The 27,274-nt window shown below is 39.7% G+C and overlaps 2 protein-coding genes across 2 annotated transcripts; both read right to left on the bottom strand.

Moving 5' to 3' along the window:
- Positions 1-9,965: 9,965 nt before the first annotated feature.
- LOC141589881 (uncharacterized) lies at positions 9,966-11,373 on the bottom strand. Its single transcript, XM_074410501.1, has 2 exons — positions 11,231-11,373; positions 9,966-10,968 (listed from the first exon to the last, which is right to left on the bottom strand). The coding sequence occupies exons 1-2, from the start codon at positions 11,371-11,373 to the stop codon at positions 9,966-9,968; spliced, it is 1,146 nt and encodes a 381-aa protein (XP_074266602.1).
- On the bottom strand, positions 11,373-13,058 carry LOC141589880 (uncharacterized). The gene is made up of 2 exons (XM_074410500.1): positions 12,032-13,058; positions 11,373-11,836 (listed from the first exon to the last, which is right to left on the bottom strand). The coding sequence occupies exons 1-2, from the start codon at positions 13,056-13,058 to the stop codon at positions 11,373-11,375; spliced, it is 1,491 nt and encodes a 496-aa protein (XP_074266601.1).
- Between the last annotated feature and the right edge of the window lie 14,216 nt (positions 13,059-27,274).

The following is a 27,274-nucleotide window of genomic DNA, read 5'->3' as shown; positions in this document are numbered from 1 at the left end:
TAACTCTTCCTGCTGTTTTAGGGAGACATTCATTATTCATCATTCATTCATTAATTTGTATTAGGGATTTAGATTTATCATACCTAGTTCATAATTTTAGCATCCCTAATAAAGTTCATTGCTTCCGGATCTTATTCATCTTTCCTAGTCTTCGGTAATTCTTGTTCTTTAATTTACAGTTTACCTTTATTTGCTTTATATAGTCTAGAAATTGCTAGTTAGATCCCGAAACCTCAATTGCTTTATCGCGTTATTATTGCTCAATAATTTTAATCATGTTTTCCTTTATAGTTTTCATCGAATTCGTTGTTGTTATTATCATCTATATGAGTAGCTAAGTACCCTTTGCTAAGATGTAGGGGAGCTATAGCGTAGATGGCGCAGAATAGGTGACCCCGAATTAGGGCATGGTCGATCGACTGGCTTAACTGGTCGATCGACTATGTCGTGGTGGTCGATCGATCGAGGTAGTTGGTCGATCGACTGCACCCGTGTCTCGATTAGCATCGTTTGATTCGTTAAGTGCAATATTTAACAATGAGACCGAGAGGAGACTTGTTAGATGCTTAGTTTTGACCAACCCGTAGATCGAGAGATAGGGGAGGGCATTAATTAATGAATTATGACGACTAAATTGCTAAGATCGAAAGATAAGTAATTTAGGCTTTAGAAATCACTTTTCAGGGCGAGAGCTAATATTAGTGAGACCTAGGGACTAGTAGCATAGGCCGAAAGGAGCTACTAGTTAACTTGGACCGAGAGGACATGTTATACCCATCCTACGCGACTGTATTTCGGACTTACCTAGGATTATGTGCCATCATAGCTATAGTGAACCGACCGTCTTAGCTCCTTTTTATCATTTGTTCACATCTAGTTTTATTACTTGCTTATTTATTGTTTGCATTTAAACTTAGTTATAATTCAACCAAAACCCCTCAATCTTAGACTAAAATTAAGACAATTAGAACTCCCTACCTCCCTGCGGATCCACCCTTACTACCGCTTGCTAGTTGTAGTTTAGAAATTATAAATATTATTTTTGATACTCACATCGACAGGTATCAAATTTTGGCGCCGTTGCCGGGGAGGCAGCGCTAGTTTTAGTTGTTTATTTATTTTAGTCTTTTTCTTAGTTTAAGGAACTTTTTGTTCCTTAAACTTTTCTTACCTTCTTGTTGTAGTTTATTCTTATGCGCAGGTCTAAAAAAGGCGAATTATTTCCCCTTGATCTCGAGCTAGAGAGGACCCTGCGAGTTAAGAGAAGGCTATTTCAAGAAGCACAGTCCAGGGAAGAGCCTAGTTCTCGGTCTAGTTTTTACGAGAACGAGTTATTTGAAGAAAATCCACCACCATCTCCAGTTTCTTCCACAGATACCGTTACTTCTCCAGATTTTCTAGAGATGGTTGAAGAAGCGAGTATAGCCAAAAGCTGAGAATCTCTATAAGGGATTCGCGTTGCCAGCTGGGACGGATAGAAAATTCGAAGCGAAATCGTCCTACATTAACTTGGTTGAGAGAAACCAATTTGGGGGAGCTGCAAATGAAGATGCAGCTAAACATATGGAGATATTCATTGACTACTGTTGTTCCATACCCCCACCAGCAGGTGTGACCCAAGACCAGATAAAAGAGACGATGTTCATATTCTCGCTCCGTGATGCTGCTAGGGAGTGGTACCGAGATCTGGATCGAGCTGCCAATGGGATTATTGATTGGAATTCGCTGGCCCTAGCATTTTATAAAAAATATTTCTCTGCATCGAAGACCAATGCGATTAGAGCTCAGATCACAAGCTTTAAACAGGGTCCTGATGAAGATTTTCATGAGGCATGGGTCCGTTTCAAGAGACTGGTGCGATCTATTCCGTACCATGGGTTCGAGCAATGGTGCCTATGTAATCAATTCTATAATGGGCTTTATGATGATCAGAGGGTTATCCTGGATGCTGCAGCTAATGGCAGATTCCAGGAGAATGTTGGAGAAACTAAGGGGTGGAAGATTATTGAAGACATGGCCATCCATAGAGCTGAGCATGGAAATTCCCGGGGTAATCAAAGGAGAGCTGCTGAATCTTCTTCCGTAGCTGCATTAGAGGCTCTTACGGCGAGATTTGACAAGTATGAGTTAGGAGGAGCTTCAAAGGGTGGTATTTATCAGGTAAATGCTGTGTCAGACGACCCTTTCTCATGCAAGAGATGTGGAGGAGAAGGACACATTGCAGATTTCTGTATCAGTCCCAATGAGGTTTGTGCTGCTTTCCAGCATTATAGGCAGACCAACACTTATTTTGAGCCGAATGTTCATCCAAACTTGAGGTGGAGCAGCCAGAATGTCCAAAATCCGACTCCACCTCCACAGCAGCAGAACTATGTGCCCCCTCATAGGCAACAACAGCCATACCAAAAGCCTCTGTATGTCCCTCAGCAGCAGCATCAGTCTCAAAGTTCTGAGGCTTCCGAGCTCAAAAACATGTTTCAGAGCTTGACGAGAATGCTGTAGAAGGAATCTCAGGCTAGAGAGGCTAGCACAAAGATGTTGGAAACTCAAATTGCCCAGTTAGCCAGTAAATTTGCTACTAGAGCTCAAGGCGATTCTGCGTCGCGGCCGGACCAGAAGAAAGAGACCCTGAATGCAATCACACTAAGGAGCGGGTCTACCCTTGCTGGACCCGTTACTGTAGGGGATGAACCCGAGGGAGTTATGGTTGAAAAAGGTGGAAAAGCTGCTTGAAAAGGAAAGAAGAAAAAGAGCGAGAAAAAGACGAACAACAGCGATCACGGTCGATCGACCACCACACCCAGTCGACCGACCACCCCTCATTCCTCAGCGACACTTTCTGATCTTTCTGTTCATTCTGGAAAAAAGGATATTAGTCGATCGACCGACACCACTGGTCGATCGACTGATGATGATGCTGATGTCGAACCGTTTCGTCCTCCAATGCCAGATAACTTGAGGGATTTCTTGTTTCGGGGTAAGACGACCCCGCAGTTTTTGAGGGAAGCTCCCAATGCTGATGGGACAATTTCGGATCCTAAATATGACCCTGCGCCAGTCAATGGTTCATTCTTGATGCGGCCTGAAGCGGGTACAAGCTATAATAAAGATAAGGTAGTGGACTTCAAACCTAAGTCCAAAGATGCCGGAACGAGAGATGTTGAGGAAAGGGCAAAGCTACTTCTGACAGCCCCTTATCCAGAAAGACTAGTGCTAACCAAAGATGAGGTAACATTCGGTAAATTCAAAGATTTAGTGCGTAGTCTTAATGTACAAATACCTTTCTTAGAGCTAGTTAATCAAGTACCAGCATATATGAAGTTTATGAAACAGCTGCTAGCTAAGAAAAGGTCTTTGAATCTTTGTCGAGTCTGCAATTAATCGAGGAGTCTAGTTCATACTTAACTCACATTGTCTTTGCTCAGAACTGTCTCGACCCAGTAGTTTCTCTCCCCCCTGTAATATTGGTACCTTCTCAATTGAGAAGGCATTATGTGATTTAGGGGCTAGTGTCAGTGTTATGCCTTTGAGTCTGGCTAAGAAATTGGGATTGACTAGATTTGCTATTACTGATATGACTGTGCAAATGGCTGACCGGTCTGAGATGCGGCTGATAGGTGTTTTAGAGAATGTGCCCGTGAAAATTGGGAAGTTTTTGTTTCCTGTCAACTTTGTTGTTTTGGACATTCCTGAAGATGTCAACACCCCAATTATTTTGGGAAGACCATTTCTGCACACTGCTGGTGCGGTAATTGATGTGGGGGAAAGAACTTTGACCTTTAAGGTAGGGAAGCACTCTATTATGTTTGCCCATTCCCCTAGGAAGAAAGACCATATGTGGCCAGTTACTTGTAATGTGATTTCTGAAAAGAAATCTTATTTTGTGCTTTTTTATATGCCTACTTTAGTACCTGTGCCTATTCCTGTTGTGACACCTCCGCCCCAGATTGGGAGCAAATTGGAGGACAATTCTTCTATTTTGGATATCGCAGGAAATGGTTTGGGGAAGGAAGAGCCGTTCATTGCTCCAGCTGTGAAAGAGCCAATCATTCAAAGAGGCGGTCTAGGATGTCTTAGCTATGGCACAGATGAGGAGCCAGACGAGGAGCCCAAGAAAGCGCCAGTTCGAGTTACAGTTTTAGACTTGGAGCTTGAGACTGATAAGGATGTCCAAGTGTGGGAAGATGCTTCTGATGATGACCCGTCAGACAATGTGGTGGATTGGAGTGCTGAGAGGTTGAGCACCGTGGAGGGTACCTCGTGTAGCCAGAAGCCATGGTCGGAGATTTTCCGCATTTTTCGCAGATGAACACTTTTTATTTCATAAGTTTTAGACACTTTTATTGCATTTTTAAAACTATTTATTGTTTTGGTGTGCGCGAGACTTCGCTTTAATTTGGTTTGCTTAGGATTTATTTAGGCTTTAGACTTTACATTTGGGTTTAGCGCAATTTTGGGCGCGTTATTATGTGTATTTGCAGGTTTATAGACCATATTAGCTCAATTTATTGAGCTAATTCGAAGAAATCAGAAACTTACAGCAGGTATCTCAGTCGATCGACTAGCTTGTGTGGTCGATCGACTGTGCCGCGACTCCAGGGGTTTCTGTTTCTGTCATCTTGGTCGATCGACTGGCCGGTATGGTCGATCGACCACCTTCGCTGATGTATCTGTTCACGACCATTCCCCTGCTGTGTTTGGTCGATTTGCGGAGTTGAGGGAGTCTTTTCTCCACTTTATTCTCTGATTCATTTCTGTTTTCTTCTGTTTTCTTATTTTGCACATAATTTTGCGTTTCGTAAATTGCTTTCACGGAATTACGCGGGGTGCTTTTGTTTCTTTTCAGGTACCTATGGTAGCACTGCTGGCTATTGAAACCTCCTAGCTCACGCTGGTTTGGGAAGGTTTCCTGCTGCGCATAAAGTCTTGTGAGTTCCCCGTGTCTACTTCATGTCTTGTTTAGTTAGTTATCGCAACTGCCCATTTCCTTTCGCTTCTTTATACTATGATTTTGCACAATGAGGGCATTGTGTGATTTGGTTTGGGGAAGGGTTTTGCATTGCATCCATTCTGTTTTGCATTCACGTTTAGTTTTTGTCTTGCATTGTTTATTTCATTTCCTATATATATACAGAAAATCCAAAAAAATTGAAAATTTTCAAAAATCCAAAAAAATTGCACGTTTATTTTAGCATGTAGGTCGAGTCGGAACGATAGTAGTTCAATGATGACATTGCATTTTCAGCTGTTTATGCCTAAGTCGTGCTTAATTGACATGTTATTAGTAGAATTACATATGCATACCTACGAGTTTTCGTTATATTATTTGCTGGACTTGAAACTTGACTTAAATTTTTGGCAAACTACATCATTTTCTGAGTTTTAGAGCCTTTTAACTGGTGACATTCCTGACCGGTTTATCTAGGAATGTGAGTAGTACTCCTTATGAGACATGTTATATCAATATGCATAAATATGAACTTAATCTGCTTAATACCTGTATGCATTCGGTTTGTGGTTTATTGACACATGTGGAAGAGGTTCCCCTTTATTCATTTTACCCATAAGCCCCACAAAAGCTAAATTTGCCTTTTTTGTCCCATATGCTACATTCCATATTTAGCCTACCCTTGCTGAGCTAGTATTGGTAGTCGTTCGGGAATATTTTATTGCATTTTGGTTTTTATGTCTCGTACTGAGAATATGTTGGTGAAATGTTGATGGGAAAGAGAAAAAAGAAAACAGGAATTCGAAAAAAAAAAGGTCAGTCGATCGACCGTCCCACTTGGTCGATCGACTGCTTGCTGCAGTAGCGGAAGAAAATTCGAAAAAATCACATGATTGAATCTTCATTAGTTGGTGATTTTATATTCACACGTTGCGATTAATATCATTTGGGGAATTAAGTTTGTATGGAGATTGTGAGATTTGTGCTTACTGTTAGCACCGTTTCGATTGAAATCTTGAGTATGAAGTTGGAATATTTTATAGTTTGGTTTTCAGTAGTTACTAGCTTGGCTTTAACTCCTTTATCCAAATTCATTTTAGCCCCTTCTTACCCATAGCCTCACATATCCAAATTTACCTCGGCATGTGTCATGGTCTTTTATGGTTGGAAATTGGAATGCATATGTACGGTTGTAGAGATCCTTTTCATATTAGATTGCAGGCATGTTCTTATGAGTCGTAGTTAGGTGAGTGTCATTACAAAATTACTTCGTTCTATCTTTTACATATATTCTCCCGTGCATATGTGTGATATGAGCAACTCGTGAGAGTCCATAATGATAAGTCTCTATAGTTGACGGTTCACCGGTTTTTAACGACTACATAACTCGTTTGCATGATTCATATTGCTAATTGATTGTTAGTTGTTGCATTAAACTGGTTTAGGCTTTATAGTTGCATTTCGCTCTGAGATTGAACTCGTTCCATTAGGTCCTAGGATCGAGTCTAGTTCTTGCTTGGGGACAAGCAAGGGTTTGGTTTGGGGAAGTTTGATGCGTGTCTAAAATATGATGCTTTATACCCTCTTTTACACGCACTTCAGAGCTCAATTATGTAGTTTGTGCTACTATTTTCCCTATTTCCGTCTACTTTCGTGTTTTTGTGAAATATTGCAGAAATGTGAAGAATCCAGCGGAAATCGAGGCGAATCCGTCCTTAAGTGCTTGGCATGGGATTTGCCATGAAGATTTGACTCGGGAAATGAACTTGGTGCGCGTGGCAAGGCCTGAAAGATATATTTGCGAGAGTTTCAGAAGCGGATTACCAGCTACAGTAGTCTATAGACTGACCTACGTGGTCTATAGACTGTCAGAATGATGAACAGTTGACTGCAGGAGGAGCAGTCAGTCGATCCACTATGTCCCTTGGTCGATCGACCACGTGAGCTGACGAACAAGTTTTATTTCCAAATCAGAAGCTTCTGATAATCTCGACCTTTGGTCGATCGACTAATGCCAATGGTCGATCGACTGCCTGTGCAACCTGACGGGAATTAAAAGATTTTTAATCTAAGCCCATTTGTAATTAGGTTTTAAGAAGAGTTTTATGTAATACTTCTATATAACGTAACTCTTCCTGCTGCTTTAGGGAGATATTCATTATTCATCATTCATTCATTAATTTGTATTAGGGATTTGGATTTATCATACCTAGTTCATAATTTTAGCATTCCTAATAAAGTTCATTGCTTCCGGATCTTATTCATCTTTCCTAGTGTTCGGTAATTCTTGTTCTTTAATTGACAGTTTACCTTTATTTGCTTTATTTAGTCTAGAAATTGCTAGTTAGATCCCGAAACCTCAATTGCTTTATCGCGTTATTATTGCTCAATAATTTTAATCATGTTTTCCTTTATAGTTTTCATCGAATTAGTTGTTGTCATTATCATCTATATGATTAGCTAAGTACCCTTTGCTAAGATGTAGGGGAGCTATAGCGTACATGGCGCAGAATAGGTGACCCCGAATTAGGGCATGGTCGATCGACTGGCTTAACTGGTCGATCGACTATGTCGTGTGGTCGGTCGACTGAGGTAGTTGGTCGATCGACCAGACTCGTGTCTGATTAGCATTGTTTGATTCGTTAAGTGCAATATTTAACAATGAGACCGAGAGGAGACATGTTAGATGCTTAGTTTTGACCAACCCGTAGATCGAGAGATAGAGGAGGGCATTAATTAATGAATTATGACGACTAAATTGCTAAGATCGAAAGATAAGTAATTTAGGCTTTAGGAATCACTTTTTAGGGCGAGAGCTAGTATTTGTGAGACCTAGGGACTAGTAGCATAGGCCAAAAGGAGCTACTAGTTAACTTGGACCGAGAGGACATGTTATACCCATCCTACACGACTGTATTTCGGACTTACCTAGGATTATGTGCCATCATAGCTATAATGAACCGACCGTCTTAGCTCCTTTTTATCATTTGTTCACATCTATTTTTATTATTTGCTTATTTATTTTTTGCATTTAAACTTAGTTATAATTCAACCAAAACCCCTGAATCTTAGACTAAAATTAAGACAATTAGAACTCCCTACCTCTCTGCGGATCGACCCTTACTACCGCTTGCTAGTTGTAGTTTGGAAATTATAAATATTATTTTTGATACTCACATCGACAGGTATCAAGTATTTAAACGCAACAACTGTCAAGACTATTGTTACTCTTGCAAGTAACAATAGCCTGGACTGTTACCTTGGTCCTTAACACTTGAAACTCGGTTTCACTTTTCGAAAATCCTTATCATCACTTTAAATGGCTTGGATTTAAATAATGACTTTCAGATTTCTTTTTAAGAGTTGGGTTTCTATAAAAGAGGTTTAGCTAATTATCAATTCAAATTGTTTCCTTCTTTGTGCCAATTTGTTTCCTTGGTCTTTTGTAAAACAAAGTTTGCTTTATGCCATTTTTGTATAAGCTTGTCATCTTATGACTTGTTTTTCACTCTTTGTTTTCTGAAAAATCAAAGGCTTCTTTTGGATAATTACAAACCTTCTTTTCTTCTTTTGCCTTTTGAAAGAGTACCTTCTTTTGTGGAAGTTTGGGGAAGAGTTAGTCTTCATCACATGTGAAGACCTTTGACTCACAAGCCCTAGCTTACCTATCTTGTGTGCCTCCTCTATAAAAGGAACCCTTCTCCTCACTTTGAAAGCAAGACTTTTCAGAGAAATCAAAGTATTTTTGCAAAATCAGTTTTTAAAGAACTCGAAATTTTCTTTGCAAAAAATCTTCTAAGTCTTCAAGTGTGTCGATCGAAATCACATTTTCACGATGTTATATCCTCTCATCTAGAAATCGTTTGCACCAATAAGTTGTCCTTCTCAATTCTTTTTAAGAATCAGTCAAAGGAAACTTGGTTTGTAAACATTCTAGTTAGAGTGTAGAGTTTGCAAAATTGTTTTCAAGTTTTCAAATCGTTTTGATATTTTTCAAAGCTTTCAAAGTCTTCAAGTGTTACAGTCATAACAACTGTTGCTTTAAATATTAAACTCTCTCACTTATGAATCATTTGATCTTGTAAGTTGTCCATATCAATTCTTGTTAAAGAATCAGTCCGTGGAAACTTGATCCTTGTAAACGTTCTAAGTTAGAGTGTTGAGTTCTAGGACGGAGTAGTCCTTTAACTCTTGTGGCAACCGGAGTTGGTTGTGAGTTGTTGAGTTCTAGGACGGAGTAGTCCTCTAACTCGTGTGGCAACCGGAGTAGGTTGTTGGTAGTTCACAGACGGAGTAGTCTTAGAACTTGTGTCGCAACCGGAGTAGGTTGTTGGTCCTTTTGTTGTTAGTGTTTCAAAGTAGTCGGAGTAGATTACATCACTTATCAATAAAAGAAGATTGGACGTAGGCCTTTAGAGTGTCAGCCGAACCAATTCAAAATCGTTGTGTTGTTTATCTCTTCGCTTGTTATTCCGCTGCAACTTATTTACTTGTTTTGTTAAGTTTTGTTATTTGCTTTACTCTTGAGTAACAGTTCTATATACTGTCACATTCGTTCTATAGCTTGTACTTCATATGCTAAGACGAATAGCAACAGTCAGAACCATTGTTATCTTCAGGCTTCAGCAAGTATTCTTATTTCAATACTCATTTTCTTCGAGCTTCTGTGATACACAGTTAATAATTTCATTTAATTGATGTATCCATTTGCTCCTAACATTGTTCATCAAATTATATTTAAACAATAGAGATTTAAGTTGAAATCTTAAGTTAAACTCATTCATCATTTTAAATATAACATTTGCAAAGCCATCAGTAATAGTCTGTCTCACTGTTGCTCTAGTCAGTTCAACAATACGCCTTTTTACTTTCATTTAAAAGGGGTGTTTGTTAGATACTCGTGATATCATTTCATTTGACTAACTTAAATCAATTAAGTTTAGTTAAAAATTTTAAATAGTACCTAATTCACCCCATCCCTCTCTTAGGTACTTGAATCCATAAACTCAACACCCTCTTATATCTGTCTGGAAAAAGCACAGTTAAAGAATAGATGAGCATGGGTTTCATTATCCTGCTTGCAGAGAATACAACGATTAATAATGTGTAATCCTTTCCCTGCAAGGTTATCAAGAATGGCCAACTTATGTTGAAGAGCAAGAGAAGTGATAACGCTGTGGCTTGGTATAATAAATTGATGATGCAAAGTTGTAGTCCAGTGTAGCTTAGGGAGACTGTTCCTGAACCATGAATAAGCCCGACCAATGCTGAATTTCCCTTTATGAAACCAGGAGCTAATTAGGGAGATAACAGTAGTTATAGAACCAGTTTTAGCAAGAATTTCATCTCTAATGATAAGAAGACTTCTGAAGCTCTCAGTATAGTGACTTTTACTTTGCAGGGTCCAAATGGAGCTATTGTTGAGATGGTAAGCTTGCGTCCATTCATACCAGAGACCACTTTTTTTCACTTCAAGTATCCAGATCCACTTTGCCAGTAGGGCTTTGTTCCAGGATAAAAATTCTTTGATATTCAATCCTCCCTTTTGCCAAGGAGAGCAAATGCTTTTCCAGATTTTAAAAACCAGTCTCCTCTGACCAGCCTCAATAGACAAGAAAAAATCCTTGCAGAGTTTGTTAAGATTTTTGATGATGTTCTTAGGAAGTAGAGCAGTGGCACACCAAAAGTTGGTGAGACCAAAGATCACAGAATTTATAAGTTGGACTTTCCCAGCATAAGAGAAGAATCTGGTAGCCCATTGTTGGAGGAAAGATTGAATTTTTTTTATCAGCACCCCATAACTATTCACAGTAAGTCTGGCAGTATTAAGGGGCAGTCCCAGATACCTGAAAGGAAAGTTACCTTCAGAGAAGCCAGTGTCCTGAAGGATGTGCTGTTTAATAGCATCAGATACTCCACCAAAGTAAATTTCAGTTTTGTCAGTGTTTGCATAGATTCCAGACCAAGCAGAGAAGTTCTTAAGGACAACCAGAACAGCAGAGACAGAGGGGACATCACCCCTAGTGAATATAATTAAGTCATCAGCAAAAATAAGATGAGTGAGCCCGAGCTTAGTTCACTTAGGATGATAGGAAACATTAGGAGAGGCACAGAGCTTCCTAAGGTATCTGGACAGTATTTCCATAGCAAGAATAAAAATATAGGGAGAGAGAGGGTCCCCTTGCCTGAGCCCACTCTTCCCTTAAAAAACCATGAATAGATCCATTAATATTTAGGGAGAACCACGAGATGGTGATGCATCCCATTATCCAGTTCACAAACATCTCAGGGAATTTTAAAGCTTTTAGTATGTCCTGGATAAAAGACCACTGAAGAGAATCAAATGCCTTCCTAATGTCAACTTTAATCAAGCATCTAGAGGTCAAATATTTCCTGCCATAACCATGTACAAGAGATTGGGACATCATGATGTTTTCGTGGATGTTGCTCCCCTTAATGAAGGAGCTTGTTCAGGTCCAATGATTTTAGGAAGAATGGCTTGAAGTCTGAAAGAGAGAACCTTACTAATGGCTTTGTAAAAGGTAGTGCAATATGATATAGGTCTAAAATCCATGACAGTACTGCTAACCTTCTTCTTTGGAATAAGAGCGATGAGAGTTGCATTGGCCTGCTTACTGAGCCTACCATTTTTAAAGTAGGCATGCACAGCAGTGCAAAACTCAGGCCCCACCAAATCCCAAGAAGCCTTGAAAAAAGCAGAAGAGAACCCATGAGGACCAGGGCTCTTATCAGCGCTAATGCTAAACACAGCAGCTTTAATCTCTACATCAGTTATAGGCTTAGTCAAGAAGTCAAAGTCCTCAGCTGGAACACATGAGCCTTGTTGAATATAATGAATATCAATAGGCTGGGTAGTAGTAGATGAGCCTAACAGGTGTTTGTAGTAATCAATGAAACCCAAAGCAACATTGTCAAGACCTACCCTATCATGGCCATCCTTGTCTTTAATTTGTCCAATGATTTGCTGGTGCTTCCTTTCATGAATCCTAGCAAAGAATTATTTAGAAGAAGAATCACTATAGGCTATATGGTGAACTTTTGCTTTTTGCTAGATGATGTTACCCTCAGCTATTTTGAGCTTTATATAGGTATCCATAAGGAGCTTTTCTTGAGCATAAAGGCTAGGCATGTGAAGATTAGCTTGTATTTGTCTTTGACATTCAAGAAGAGCCTCTTTGTTGTCCCTTACTCTTTGTTGGATTTGAGTAAAACTCTGCTTATGCAAGACTTTCATCTGAGTTCTAACATGCTTAAGCTTGCTGAATAAAGTAAAAAATTTTGAGCCATGGAAAGGAGTTTGCCAAGCTTTCTGAACATAATCATGGTAATTAGGGTGATCAACCCAGCAGTTGAGGAAGCTGAACCGAGGCCCCACATGCTTGTCCTCAAAAACAGTGACAATGCCAGGAGAGTGGTCAGAAACACTAGAGGGAAGAAAAAGAGCAGCAGAAGTTGGGAATTGAGCCATCCATTGAGTATTAGCTAAAGCTCGATCCAATTTTGACCAGACTAGAGTCTCAATATCTTGATTATTAGTCCAGGTCATATCACATTCAGTACTGTTGATATCATCCAGTCCACATTTGAGAAGACAAGAGTTGAAATCTAAAATATCAGCCAAGCAAGGAGGAGTATTGCTTACCCTCTCAAGAGCATCACGAACAACATTAAAATCACCAAGCACTATCCAGCTATTAGCAGTAGAGTTAAGATTAAGTAAATTTTCCCAGAGATCATCTCTGACCCTGGCATTATTGCTAGCATAGACCATGGTCAGATGGAAATTTTGGCAAGTAGCATGATGGGAAACAACACAATGAATGAATTGAGCATGAATGATCAAGGGGGTAATGGTAACAATGTCGGGCCTCCAGATTAGCCAAATTCGCCCATTTGTATGTGCTGAGTAATTGCAAATGACATTATAAGCATGGAACTTATTAGTTATGATTTTAGCAGCTTTATTCTTCCTTATTCTGGTCTCCAAGACTCCCAGAATATCCAATTTGTAGTCCTTAATCAAATCCAATATCTCTTTTTGTTTGAGGGGGTCATTTCCTCCCCTAATATTCCAGGTAGCAATTTTCATTGGTGGATATTAGGATCAGGGTCCCCTTTTTTCATCTCCCTATTAAGCTCTTCCTTAATGTGCAAAATGTTAAGAGCAGTTGCACTGAGCTCAGGATCATGAGCTATAGTGGCTTGTCCAGTATCAAGGGCAGAATGGGAATCAGATGCAGAGGCTCTCTTCAAGGCTATTTGAGACTCAAGCATCCTATCCTCCTTCCTGCATCCTGAGTGTAATTCAGTATTCAGAGAGGAGAGAACTGTCACAGGATTGGGCTGCTGCAGGCCTAGTACAAGACATTCTGAGCCTGCAGACCTAGTCAGAGTGACAGTCTCTTCCCTAGGAACAACTGAAGGGACACCTAGCAGAGAAAGGTCAATGGCCAAAGTGTTTGCAGTATCTGGAGTAAGGAGAACAGATTCACCCTTTTCCAGCAAAGCAGTTTCCTGAGTAATAGATGAAGAACCTATCTTCAAGGCTATTTGAGGTTCAAGCACCTGTGCCTCTGTACTGCACTTGTGAGGCATTACAGGGGTCAGAGAAGAGGGGTAAACTAGGGAAGCACCCTCCCCTCCCTGAACAACTGAAGTATCATCTAGCAGGCAGGGGTCAGTGATCAAAATTTGATCAGCAGTTGAAGCAACAATCTCAGCATTTTCAGTGGTATCCAGTACTGAGAACTTGTTATAGGTTTCCATCTGAGTAGAATCAGGTTGATCTTGTGATAGGGGCGATTGGTCTCTCTTCAAGGCCATTTGAGACTCCATCACCTTACCCTTCTTGCTACATTCTAGACGCTTTACAGCAGAAACAGACTGATTAGAGGTTGCCAGGCTTGAGGTTGAGGCCTTAGATAGGGGCAATCTTACTACTAGTCTGAATCACTGAGCTACCACCTAGCAGACAAGGTTTAGGAGTAACAGATTTAGGTTGATAGATCATTTTCTGAGGCTTTTTAGACCCAGTAGGCTTCCCTTTGTTACAGAATTTTACCTGGTGTCCCATTTTTTCACATTCAGTGTAATAGTGTGGAATCCATTCATAGTCAATTCTTTGCTCAGATGGCCCAAATGGGGTATTCATAGTGACAAGGTCAGGCAAGGGTGAGTAAATATCAGCCTCAACCAGTACTCTAGCAAATGAGAGTTTAGCTTTGCAAGTAGCTGGGATATCAGCAAACATGGGCCTGCCAATTTTGCTAGCCATTTTGCTAAGGACAGCAGAAGACCAAAGATAAGGATCCAGGTCAGAGAAGATAACCCATATTAGAATAGCAGAGACCATCTCCATGACTGTAGAAAATGATGGTGACCACTGTTTCAGGATAAGGGAATTAGAACCCACTTTCCATGGCCCTTTGTTTAACACATTATTCATGTCCTCCTCAGTAGAAAACCTGAAACTAAACCACCCATTCTTAAAATATTGGACTACTGGTTTAGCAATGGCCCCCCAGTTTTTATTCACATATGCAATCATTTGGTCCAATTTTGGTTTGAGCCCTATCACATGACCCATGAGAGTAAACTGCCAAATTTTGAGCTCCTCCTGAAAATCTTCTAATTGAACCTCATTTTCATTTGAATCAGGGTTTGTGTGATGCAAGAATAAGCTCATTCCAACCTGGTTTTTAGGTTTAACAACCTCTGACCACTTAGGAGCTGGTTCAGAAGGTGTTTTACCCTCCCCAGATGCAGTACCAGAAACAGTTACAGATGTGTTAACAGTACTAGCATTATCAGTTACTGCAGAAGCAACAGTAGTAGGAGTAATCATAGTAGAAGTTGCAGGAACTACAACAACTGGGACATTTCGAGGAGAAAGTGGAGAACCATAAACATCAGAATTAATCACAGTAGAGGTTGTAGGAACTACAACAACAAGGACTTTTGAGGAGAAATTACAGGAGTATGAACATCAGAGGTAGATTTTTGTACCATGGATGCACCTAAAGGACCTTTAGTAGTATTATTTATCAAGGAAGTATTCCGTTTAGCAGAGTTTATAGCAGTATTGCGGTGATTGACACTACGAATTAACATTGATTTAGGTTTAATCGCAAAAGTATGAATCGCATCAACAATAAGATCATTTAGAGAAAGAGAAGTGCGATTTGGGGATTCAAAAGAGTTGACAGAATTACACACCAAATCGATATCAACAGGATCAGTGGAGTGAGAGGATCCTATTGGTGTACGAATTTTTGGCGGGCGACCTCTTCCCCTCGCCATGGATGTGGAAGAAGGTGTAGCAATGGCGTCGAATTACAGAGGAAACGATTATAGAGACAGAAAGTTCATCTCTCTAAGTTATTATTATTATTATTATTATTATTATTATTATTATTATTATTATTATTATTATTATTATTATTATTATTATTTATTATAAAGGATGCGCGCAGCTTTCATTAAATGAAAAATAAAAGTTTACATGAAATTGGTGGGGGAATTTCCTCAAAAAAAAGAAATTGGTGGGGGAGCCGAGAAACAAGCTGGGCTCTCACACCCTTAGCAACAGCAAAGCTAAGTCTAGTAAAAATGTAAGCGACCACTCGAGCCCCCGCATCCTGAGATACCGAGAATTTCTGGTTCCGCTTGAGTAAGGCAACTGCATCCGAACCCAGCTCCCCAAGTGATGAGAAAGAAGTTATAATCCTTTTATTCATCCACAAGATGGGGAAAAAGAAAAGGATAAAATCTTACAAAAGAATAGCCCCTATAGCCTAAAAAGAAAGGCTAATAAGAATGCAAAGCATTTAGAAAACGAGAAGAGCATCTAGTAGAGGACCTAGAAAGCAAGGACACAGAAATTGTTAGTTTAGCCTGATAAAGCAGCTGTTGCACCGTGTGCTCCTGAGTACTAAAAACCCTGCAACTGCGTTCTTTCCAGATGGTATAAATGGCACAGGTAAAACAGCTGAGAACCCAGTTGTGCTTCCAATGCCGTCTAGAATGTTTGTGCAGGCACCAGTTCAACTCCCTTCTATAGTTATTACTCCTATTAGTAAGGTGAGCCCAGATCAGTAGCTCCTGCCAAAACTGCTGAGAGAAAGGGCAAGCAAAGAACAGATGGTCATGAGTTTCATTAGCCTGCTTGCAGAGGATACATCTATGGGGGTAATGAAGCCCTTAATGATTAGGTTATCCACAGTAGCAAGTTTCTATTGACAAGCAAGAGAGGAGATAATGCTATGCCTGGACACCACCACCTTATGAAAAAGACCCTTAGACCAAGGGACAGTAGGACTGCAAGGCCTAAACCAGTTATAAGCTGCAGCAACTCTGAACTTATCACCAGAACACCAGCTATTAAGTAAAGCCTTTGCAGCTAAAGGGGAGTCTATAGCAGACATCAAATCATTTTTAACACTGAGGATGCTCCTGAAGCTTTCACTGAACTTGTCCTGAACAGTACCATCCCAAATAGAACAATGAGAGAGATTATAGGCAATATGCCAGACACTCCAAAGCCCCTGAGGAGTCTTATCCAGCAACCACAACCATTTGGAGATTATAGCTTTATTCCAGGAAAGTAGCTCCTTTACCCCAAACCCACCTTCATTAGATGGAGAACAGATACTAGACCAGCTCTTAGCTACCATCTTTTTGTCAGTGGCTTGGATATTCCAGAAGAAATCCTTGCATAATTTGTTTATAGTTTTAATCACACTTTTGGGGAGCAAAACACTAGTACACCAGAAATTTTCAAGGCCAAAGACAACTGTGTTAAGGAGCTGAAGCCTTCCAGCATAAGATAGTAATTTGGAAGACCAGTGTTGAATGGAAGCCTGGATTTTGTTAATAAGAATGCCATACATAGCCACAGTGGTACAAGTTGTGTTCAAGGGCAGTCCAAGGTACCTGAAGGGGAAAGATCCTTCAGAGAACCCAGAGGTGAGTAGGATTTGAGACTTGATGCTAGAATGAACTCCACCAAAATAAATTTCAGTTTTATCTACATTAGCTTGAAGCCCAGACCAGCAGGAAAATTATTGAGAGCTTGAGAGACTGCCTGTACAGAGGGCACATCCCCCCTAATAAAGACCATAAGATCATCAGCAAAGATGAGGTGAGTGAGCCCCATTTTAGAACATTTTGGATGTAGAGAAACTTGAGGTTGGGATTTGAGGCATCTCAGGTACCTAGATAAGATCTCTATGCTTAAGACAAAAATATAAGGGGATAGTGGGTCACCCTGTCTGACTTCACTTTTACCTTGGAAAAAACCATGGAGAGAGCCATTGAGTTTAATAGAAAACCAGGAGCTAGAGTGGCATCCCATAATACAGCAAATGAATTGCTGGGGAAAATTCAGAACAGTCATCATATTCTGAATAAAGGACCACTGAAGAGAGTCAAAGGCTTTCCTAATGTCCACTTTAATCAAGCACCTAGGAGTAAGATATTTACGGCCATATCCTTTAACTAAAGATTGAGACAGCAAAATATTTTCATGAATGCTTCTCCCTTTCACAAAAGCTGCCTGCTCAGGTCCTACTAACTGAGGGAGCACAGTGCTGAGTCTGGTAGAAATAATTTTGGATATAGTCTTGTAAAAGGTAGTACAACAAGAGATTGGACGAAAATCCATGACAGTGGAGCTTACCTTCTTTTTAGGAATAAGAGTAAGCAAGGTAGAATTGGCCTGCTTACTCATCCTACCAGTATAGAAGAAGGAGTGTACAGCTTTACAAAAAGTCTCCCCAAGAAGAGGCCAACTGTGTTTAAAGAAGGCAGAGGAAAATCCATCATGTCCTGGACTTTTATCAGAACCAATAGTAAAAAGAGCAGCTTTAATTTCTTTATTAGTGATAGGAAGAATCAAAGTAGCAACAGCTTGACTAGAAACAATAGGACTCAGTTGAATGAATTCTTTATCCAAGGGGGAGACAGGAGAACTGTCACCAAGAAGACTTTGATAGTAGTCCACAAAGCCAGCAGCAACATTGTCCAAGCTAATTCTATCAGTGCCATGCCTATCTTTGATCTGACCAATAATTTGTTGTTGCTTTCGTTCTTGAATTTTAGCATAAAAGAATTTTGAAGAGCAGTCATCATGAATGATATTATGAACCTTAGCTTGTTGTTGAGATATGCTTTTCTCAATATGCTTGAATTTTCAGTAAAGAGACAATAGCTCTTTTTCCTTGGAAATAAGTTCAGGTGAAAGAATATCATCTTGCAAAGCCAGTTGACAGCCCTTAAGCTCTTGCTTCAATCCCTGAACCTTAAGAGAGATGCTATTAAAATTCTCCTTATGCATAAGTCTGAGACTTTTCCTAACATTTTTCAACTTAGCAAACAGCTTGTAAGTGGAAGAACCATGCATAAACTGGAACATTCCAAGCTTCCTGAACAATGCTATCATAATCAGGGTGATCAAGCCAACAGTTTAAGAAACTAAATCTAGGCCTTCTGCATTGATCCTAAAAGATAGTAACCACCACAGGAGAGTGGTCAGACACACCAGGTTCAAGAAAATTAGCAGAAGAAGCAGGGAATTGAGTGAGCCACTGAACATTAGCCATAACTCTATCAAGCTTAGTCCAGACTCTAGAATCAGTATGCTGCTTGTTATTCCAAGTAAAAACACATCATGTGCTATTAAGATCCTTCAATTCACAGTGATATAGACAATAGTTAAAGTCCATAATATCAGCTAAATCAGGGAGAGTACCACCAATCTTCTCAGTGACATCCCTAATAACATTGAAATCACCCAAAAGTAACCATTTATCAACCACAGGCTTTATACTAGATAAATGTGCCCAAAGGCCATCTCTTTCTCTGGCATCATTGCTAGCATAAACAAAAGTAATGTAAAAGTGCTGGAAGTAGCATTGTGAAAGACCTCACAATGTATAAATTGTGAGTGAACTTGAATGAGAGTAACAACAACAGTAGAAACATTCCAAAGCAACAAGATTCTACCATTAGAATGGGTATCAAGATTGCAACAAGATCCCAAATTACTAAAGTAAGAGTTAATAACCCTACCATAATTCTTCCTCTTTATTTTGGTTTCCAGAACACCCAAAATATCCAGCTTATTAACCCATAGGAAGTCTTTGATTTCCTGCAACTTCAGAGGGTCATTACACCCTCTAATATTCCTGATACGTGCATTTTATATAGTCCTTTTTGGCCTTTTTATGCACGTATTTCTATGCTATTATTGTAGTTTTATGCTACGAAATGCCCCGAATATGCTACTTTGGTTTGTTTTGTTCTATTTGCAGGAATGGACCAGCAAATAGTGAAATCAAGCCTTTTACCGTCCGTTTTACATGCATTTGGAGGAAGAGTGAATTTGGAGCGGAAATGTAGCTGTCTTGGGATGCGTGATGCTATTTCGGGAGCTAAGAGACAAGTCAAAAGTTGAAACTAACGGACAAGTAGCTGCTGGAGTCATATTTCACTCGATCGAGTGCTTTACTAGTCAATCGAGTGGTTTTGGATGGAATAAGAAGTCGATCGAGTGCTTTCTTTACTCGATCGAACAAATTCATTTTAGGGTTTACTCGATCGAGTATAGTTTTTATTCGATCGAGTGCTCTGAGCTTTATTTTACTTGATCGAGTAGTTTAAAAGAGCTCGATCGAGTGGTTTATATTGGGCTCGGGCCTTTTTAGCTTTAATCCGTCATTAGGTTAAATAAAAGTTTTATTTTCTTATAAAAAGGAAGAGGGACGTCATTTGTAACTCTCCTCCTCTCTCTGATATCTTCTCTATCTCATACACTACTTTACAATACTTTTTCCCTGTTATTGCTGCTACTTTGTTCTTCCCTCTCTTTTCCCGGATCTACTGTAACTTTTTCTCTTTCCCTTTATTTATGCTTATGTTTATTTCTCTCTTTGTTTTTGTTCTTCCCTTCATTATGTCTAGTTAATTCTCCCTGCTAGGACTAGGGGATTCGATGAATGAATGTTAATTGCTAATTAGTTTATAGATTGTTGTTGTTATGTCTATGTTGTTAATCACTGCTTATAATTGTATCTTGCTGATTGAATCGATGCAATTAGCCTTTTAATTTTGGTAAACCTTGACCTAGACCGGAAGGTTGGAAGGGTGAGACCCGCAGTGAACAATAGAATGCTTTAGTGAGGGCGGAAGCTAAGCTAATAGTATTTTAGGGCGAATTGAGACCGGAAGGAGATATTCGTTGCCCCTTAGACCGACACATCGACTAATCTGTGACTTTAACTGCAATTGACTGACGTTCATTGATGAACCGACATCCTAGTTTCCTCTTTCTCTTGCTAATTTCTGTTATCCATATTTCTCTTACCTTTATCTTATTTAGTTTAGTTCAAACATTTCAAACCCCCGATTTTGACCTTAGACAGACCGAGTTGACAAGTAGATAGTGACCGCCTCCCAGTGGAGATCGACCCTACTTACCGCTGACTTCTGTTAGTTGTACTTAGGTATTTATTTTTGGTACCTGACGACGGTATCAATTCCAAGAAGAGACTTTTATTGACCACCAGTATCAAAAGGATGAGCATCCCCTATTTGCCCAACCAACAAAGTGTGGGAGGGCAGAATGTCAGTAGCTATGGGAGTAGCAGCCAAGTTGAGAACCATCTGAGTGCCACCAGAGGTATCCTCCACCAAACAGTGAGTATCAGAGCTATGCCCTTGCATTACAGAACTAGTAAGATTGTCCAAGGGAGCAAACTTAGTTAGATCCCCTCTCTTCATGGCTATTTGAGGCTGATCTACTTTGTCCATCTTGTTGCATTCTGAGTGCATTTCAGCATTCAAAGAAGAAGATTCAGATTCAGAGGCCTGGTGAGAAGAGCCTAGCAGCAAGCATTCTGAGCTCTGCACCAGACACTGTGAATCAGAATGCAACTTCTGAGAATCTGAGGTACCACCTAGCAAACAAGGTAAAGGGGTGTTAGGATCCGGCACAGAGGTGGACTCCTGAACATATAGAACAAGGTCATATTCAGAAGGGAGAATAGGGAGGGGCTCATCCTCCTCCATAGGAGCAAGAGAAGCAAAAGTGTTGGCCATAGGAATATCCATAGTAGCTAGAGATGAACACCCTCTCTTGAAGGCTATTTGAGGGTTATTCATACTCTCCTTCTGGTTGCTTTCTGAGTGCATTACAGTATTCAGAGAAGAAGAGCTAGTCCGTGGAACCAGGGGGTCAGATTGTACCTGGTTCTGGGGAGTAGGCACTTGCTTCTTTGAACCTGAGGTACTACCTAGCAAACCAGAAGTGGAAGGCTTGGCACTAGATTTCTTTTTGTGAAGTTTACAGGAACTTGATTTGTGCCCCATCTTGCCACAATCAGAGCAATAGAAAGGAAGCCATTCATATTCTATCCTCTGGGTGGAAGGACCAAAGGGTGTGTTCAGAGAAATTTTCACTGGTAGAGAAGAAGAAATATCAACCTCAATCAAGACCCTGGCAAAAGAGAGCTTAGCTTTACAAGTGGTAAGGACATCAGTAAACAAGGGTTTACCTATTTTACTAGCCATCTTGCTTAACACGGTATTAGACCAAAGATAGGGATCTAGATCATGAAAGAGGACCCAGACAGGAACCCAGGAAACCCTTTCCATTTCAAAGGAGAAGGAGGGAGACCAATGCTTCAGGATTAAAGAAGATGAGCCAATTTTCCAGAGACCCTTCTGAAGGACTGTATTCATTTCAACCTCAGAGGAGAATCTGAAACTAAACCATCCTTTTATATAGTATTGAACCACTGGTGAAGCTATAGATGCCCAATGCTTAGACACAAAATCAAAAACCTGAGTTAGGGTAGGCCCAGATCCAATCAAGTGACCCATTAAGGTAAATTGCCAGAACTTCAATTCATCAGCAATGTCCTCAAGGCCAACATCAATTTCAAAAGCATGTTTACTCTCATGATGCATGAACAAGCTCATTCCAACAGGATTCTTTGGCTTAGCAATGTCAGACCAAGTGGGTTTAGCCTTAGTTGGCCCTTCTGAGTCTGGTATAACTGCAGTAGGAACCTCATGAGCAGCAGATGGAACTTCCTGAGCAACTGAAGGGACCTCTTGTATAAAAGAAGGAGTCTCCAACACAGGGATTTCAGAGACAATTGTACTAGGCGTTTCATCAGAAGCATTTTCAGTAACCAGATAGACCAAAACAGTTTCAGAAACAGGGACAACAATGGCGGTAGGGTTTTCACAATTGGGCACAGGATTGTCCAGATTCGAGGAAGAAACAATGGATGTCACAGGATAATTACGCTTGGGGGTTGATCGAACAGCACCAACAAGATAATCATTCAAGATCACAGGTTGACGCGGTGGAGAAATCAAATCTTCACTAGAAGAATCCAAAGTAGAAGAATTGGGAACAAATGATGTACAGTGCGGAAAGAGATGGAGAAGCCATTGGTGGTCTTCCTTTTGGTGGACGACCTCGGCCTCGAGCCATGGAGAGAGCTGAAGAAGCTTGAAAGCGTAAAAATGGCGGGGAATTTCAGAGAATCTGTTTTAGAGAGAGAAAGTTCTTCTCTCTAAACGGTTTTATTATTATTATTATTATTATTATTATTATTATTATTATTAATTATTAATTATTATTATTATTATTATTAATTATTAATTATTATTATTATTATTATTTTTTATTATTATTATTATTATTATTATTATAAAATAAAAATAAAAATTGACATGAAATTGGTGGGGAGCCGAGAGACAATCTGGGCTCCCACACCCTTAGCAACAGCAAAGCTAAGTCTAGTAAAAATGTAAGCGGCCACCCGAGCCCCTACATCCTGAGATACCGAGAATTTTTGGATCCGCTTGAGCAAGGCAACAGCATCCGAACCCAGCTCCCCAAGTGAAGAGAAAGATAAAGGAAAGAAACCATAACCCGCTGCCGCGCACAAATTCTCGTACTTAGCACACTTACGCCGAGCAAAGATCGCCGACAACCCGGCCAGCACAAAATCCGTCATCCCGATCGAGTCAAAGGAGAACACCCTGTCAAGTTAACGCACACATCCCGCCCTCTGTCCCAAGAATAAAGCAGCAAATCCGCAGGACGAAGAGAGCCACCATGCCCATCAACCAAACCGATATCAACCTCCTTTCTCGCAGTAATACCAGATCTATAACAGATATCGAAAAGAGTGTCCCGGACGAGGTTATACCGATGTTTAACGCCCACAAGACAAAGATAAGAAACAAAGTGTGGTCCCCAAAAACATCCTCAGCAAAAATCCGAGAGCAAGCAGGACAGGGCCTAGATACCGTGAATAACGGAACACCCAGACGATACCCAAGCACACTACAGTAAGTCCTCCCGTTCATAGTCTGAGCCAACCCCGAGATAGGAACCGCACGTAACCAATCAGAGGAGTGAGACCTCTGCTGAGACTGCCATAAAGCAAGTCAAGGCGTGGTGTCAAAGAGAAAACAGACTCTAAGGCAGCAGCAACCGTCGCGAAATAAATGTCTGCCAATTTCTTCATGAGTTTGGGGGCAACAATTTCACTAGGGTTACCTAAGATACCAGAACATGTAGTCGCAGTAAACACTCGCGCGACATCATCAAAAGCAGGGCCAGCAGCTACAATACCAGAAGGGCCGAGGAGCTTAGCTTGGAAACCAGCAGACAACAATCGGGACGCAATAAAAGCATAGAATAAAACATCTCCCGCCGCATAGACACCAAGACCACCGAGGTGAAAAGGGAACGTAGCAAGGCACCACTGCCAATCCCCAAAACCCGGCCCACTTACCGAATAACAATACGTTCAAGCTGGAACGAAGAGCGACATCAAAAGGAAGATGGACTGACCCAAAAACACTAGGGGAGCAAGTACGAAGTGAGAAATAGAGCTTAGAAATACCAGTACAAGCTCGAAGTAGAAGCAACTCACACTGCGGGTCCTCAATCCTCGCAACCAAGTCCATTAGCTCAATGGTCTTAGTTACTCTCTTCGCCACAATCTCACTGCTAAAACCAGGACAAGTAGTGACAGGTCCACCCAAAACTGTATGATAGGCTATCGCACACCTATGCAAAGATAATATTTATACCCTAGACAACAAATAAATGTAGTACTTAGGGGTCGAACCACAAAGAAACGGGAGTTGGTAATTAGTTGTTATGGAGTGAATTTTATCTAGGTCGATTACGTTTTGGATTGATTTGTTGGATGGTTTGATGATTAGAAAATAATAAAATAAATGATAAAAGGAGTCTAGGGAATTCGGGTCACACATACAAATTATGTAAATGCTTAAATTAAACATAGGAGTTAAAAAATGTTAATTGTTTAGGCTTAGAGACACCCACCTTACGGCATTAGTGTCAACCATAGACCGGGTCCTAGAGAAACTCTCGTCCATGACTAGGTCGTCCTACTACACATGTTTAGTCTAATTCAATTCCGTGCCTCTCGACTTTTAGAACGAATGAACAAACTTAATCAATGAATAAGGCCTTTAAACAAAGATTAAACATTAAGGTGCAAACATGTGATAGAAACAATTTAGACAATATTATATCAACCTAATTTAACATTTTACAAATACTTTTTATGCATGACTCCCTTCATTCCCTAGACAAAAGATACTACTCTAACATGGTGGAAATGTAAATTAAACTAATGATAAATGAAAACATGAATAAGAAATTACCTTGAAATTGGAAATGAAAATGGAAGAACAATACTTGTAATATAAATAACTTGTAAATGTAAATTGTTTTATAACTTGTAATGTAAATAGGAAATGTAAATAACATAAATTAAATCTAAACTAAGAGCTAACCTAAACTAACTACTAAATTTAGAGAGAATTTCTATGTAAAAGTGTGTAGAAAAGATGGTGTGTAGGTGTGTGATTAACAATCCTTATATAGGAATTAAGAGAGTAAACTTTGAAGAGGAATCCCAAAATGGTATCCTAAGCACACTCTTAATTTTCCTTCAATTCTTGAGTAATTGCCAAAAGGAATCCCATGCAAATTCTTAATGTCTCTAATCACATGGTTAAATGTGATATTAGCATCCAAAGCTTCTTAGCATCCAATATTTTCCACCATAATTTGGACTTGAATTTGGGCTTGACTTGCATATTGACTTTGCTTGCATTTTCATTTTGATCCAACACTTTCTTCTTGCAAAATCCATGCACTTCCAACACTTAGTACAATCTTGCTCTCATACTTAGCCTTGCTTCTAGTGTTGGCACATTTTATAGTACTTTAGCTCATTTAGCTCATTTTCCTACAAAACACACTTGAACACACAATTGCACTAGAAACACAATATTAGCTTAAAAACACTTTGATAAGTGCTAAATGATATGTAAAATCAAACTAATATAAGGGGTTAAAATGTATAAAATATGCACTTATCAAACTCCCCCAAGCTAAGCCCTGCTTGTCCTCAAGCAAGATTATCCCAACATTGCAAATCCCAAATAGCTAACAAGCAATTGATTCAAATCCCGAAACAACATGGGCATAAGGATAAGCAAAATCATGGATGAGATTTACATGGCGGCGTATCATGGATGACTTCAAGTAAACTTTTCAGCTCTTGCATGATTTTTTGACTTTCGGACTCTCACGATCCACTCATAAATCAATTTTGTGTAAAAGATATTTTTGTGAATAATCACTCAAGCTATCCTCGACTCATGAGAATGTGCCCGCAATCTAATATGGTAAACAATCAAATCATAAGCCAAAACAATCAAATGCAAGCAAAATGTGAAGCCAAAGGGTAAGAAGAAGGCTTTTTGTGACATGGAAAATAAGAGGGGACAAAAGAATTATGGAATGTGGAGCTAATGTTACGCTAGCAACAACCATAAAAAGATGCTCAATCCAACCCAAATAACCCAAATAGAAATCAAATTGACAAATGATTTCTTACATTACTCATCATGAAAAATTCTCCATAAGATATTGATAAACACATGAGAATTCTTAATAACACAACCTCTTCTTCCTTTCTTCCAAATTACAATACTTTATTCTTTTTCATTTTTATTCTTTTTCCTTTTTTTTCATTCTTTTCGGACTTTTTTTTTTCTTTCTTTTTTTTCTTTTCTTGCTCCAATTCTTTCTTTCATAACTCCGGAAAACAATGACAAATCCGGCAAATCAATTTCACAATGATATAGATTTTAAAGATCATCCCAATTTTGAGCATCCCGTCACCAAAAGAACTTAGCTACTAGCTTAACAAGGGTAGGCAATTTATATGTAGCTAGGGAATAAGAACATGTGAAAGGGGCTAGAAAATGGGCAAATTTATCAATGTGAATTTGGCTTCAAAAATGCATAACAAAATGAAAGTAATGCTTAAAGGAGATGAAAAGAAAACCATATTTGTGCGTTTTGATGAAACACACATCATAAGGAGACACCTACACTCACCTAAGAGAGACCGGATATGGATGCGTCGGTCAAACGAGGTTCTACCTTACCATCTTGTGGCTTGCCAAAAGTCAAGATCAAGCTTAATTCGTCCAAAATCCATCTTCCACCTACTATGTCAAAACATCCCCATGCATGCTAAATCCCGTCGAACATAGTGAATCAAAAGCTATCAAGCTAAACATGGGATAAACAAAGGAGCACAAGTAGGACGAGCAAAAGATTAGAGCAAAAAGCAACACAAATTTTCAAAAATTCTCACTAAATCTATACTAACTAAATGCAAACTAACTAATATGCAAATGCAATCTCCCCCCAAGCTAAACATAACATTGTCCTCAATGTGCCACAATTTAACTACCCAACGAAACCATAAAAATGGCTCAAAGCATAAAACAAGAAGGACTGGAGGTTATGTCGAATGGGTTGCGAGAAATTAAACTAAAATGCAAAGGAAAGAAAACTTACTAGACTAACGAGCCTCCCCCAAGCTAGCATAAACATTGGGGGATTCCTCCACTGAGCATCTCATCAAGAAAGGGGTCAAAATTCCGGTGGGTACTTTGTCCTTGATGCTAATAGAGGTTTTCGGAGGTGATTTGATTGAGAAATGAAGAAAAATAGAGAGAAGGAGTACCGACCTTTGCTTTTGAAGCATATGGAAAAGATTAGCATATCCCGTCTTTTTATTAAAAACGCGTAATAAGAAAGAAAGTCACGACCCCGATCGGGGTGGTCAACCCCGACCGTTGACTTTTTTTTTAATATTTTTTTTTTTGAAAACGAAAATGTTACGACCCCGAAAGGGGTTACAACAAGGGGTAGTATGCTATTCT

This window comes from Silene latifolia, chromosome 7 (assembly GCF_048544455.1).
Source record: "Silene latifolia isolate original U9 population chromosome 7, ASM4854445v1, whole genome shotgun sequence".
In the NCBI taxonomy this organism is placed as follows: domain Eukaryota; kingdom Viridiplantae; phylum Streptophyta; class Magnoliopsida; order Caryophyllales; family Caryophyllaceae; genus Silene; species Silene latifolia.
Note: the sequence above shows the minus strand (reverse complement) of the source record. Positions and strands in the feature narration are given on the sequence as shown.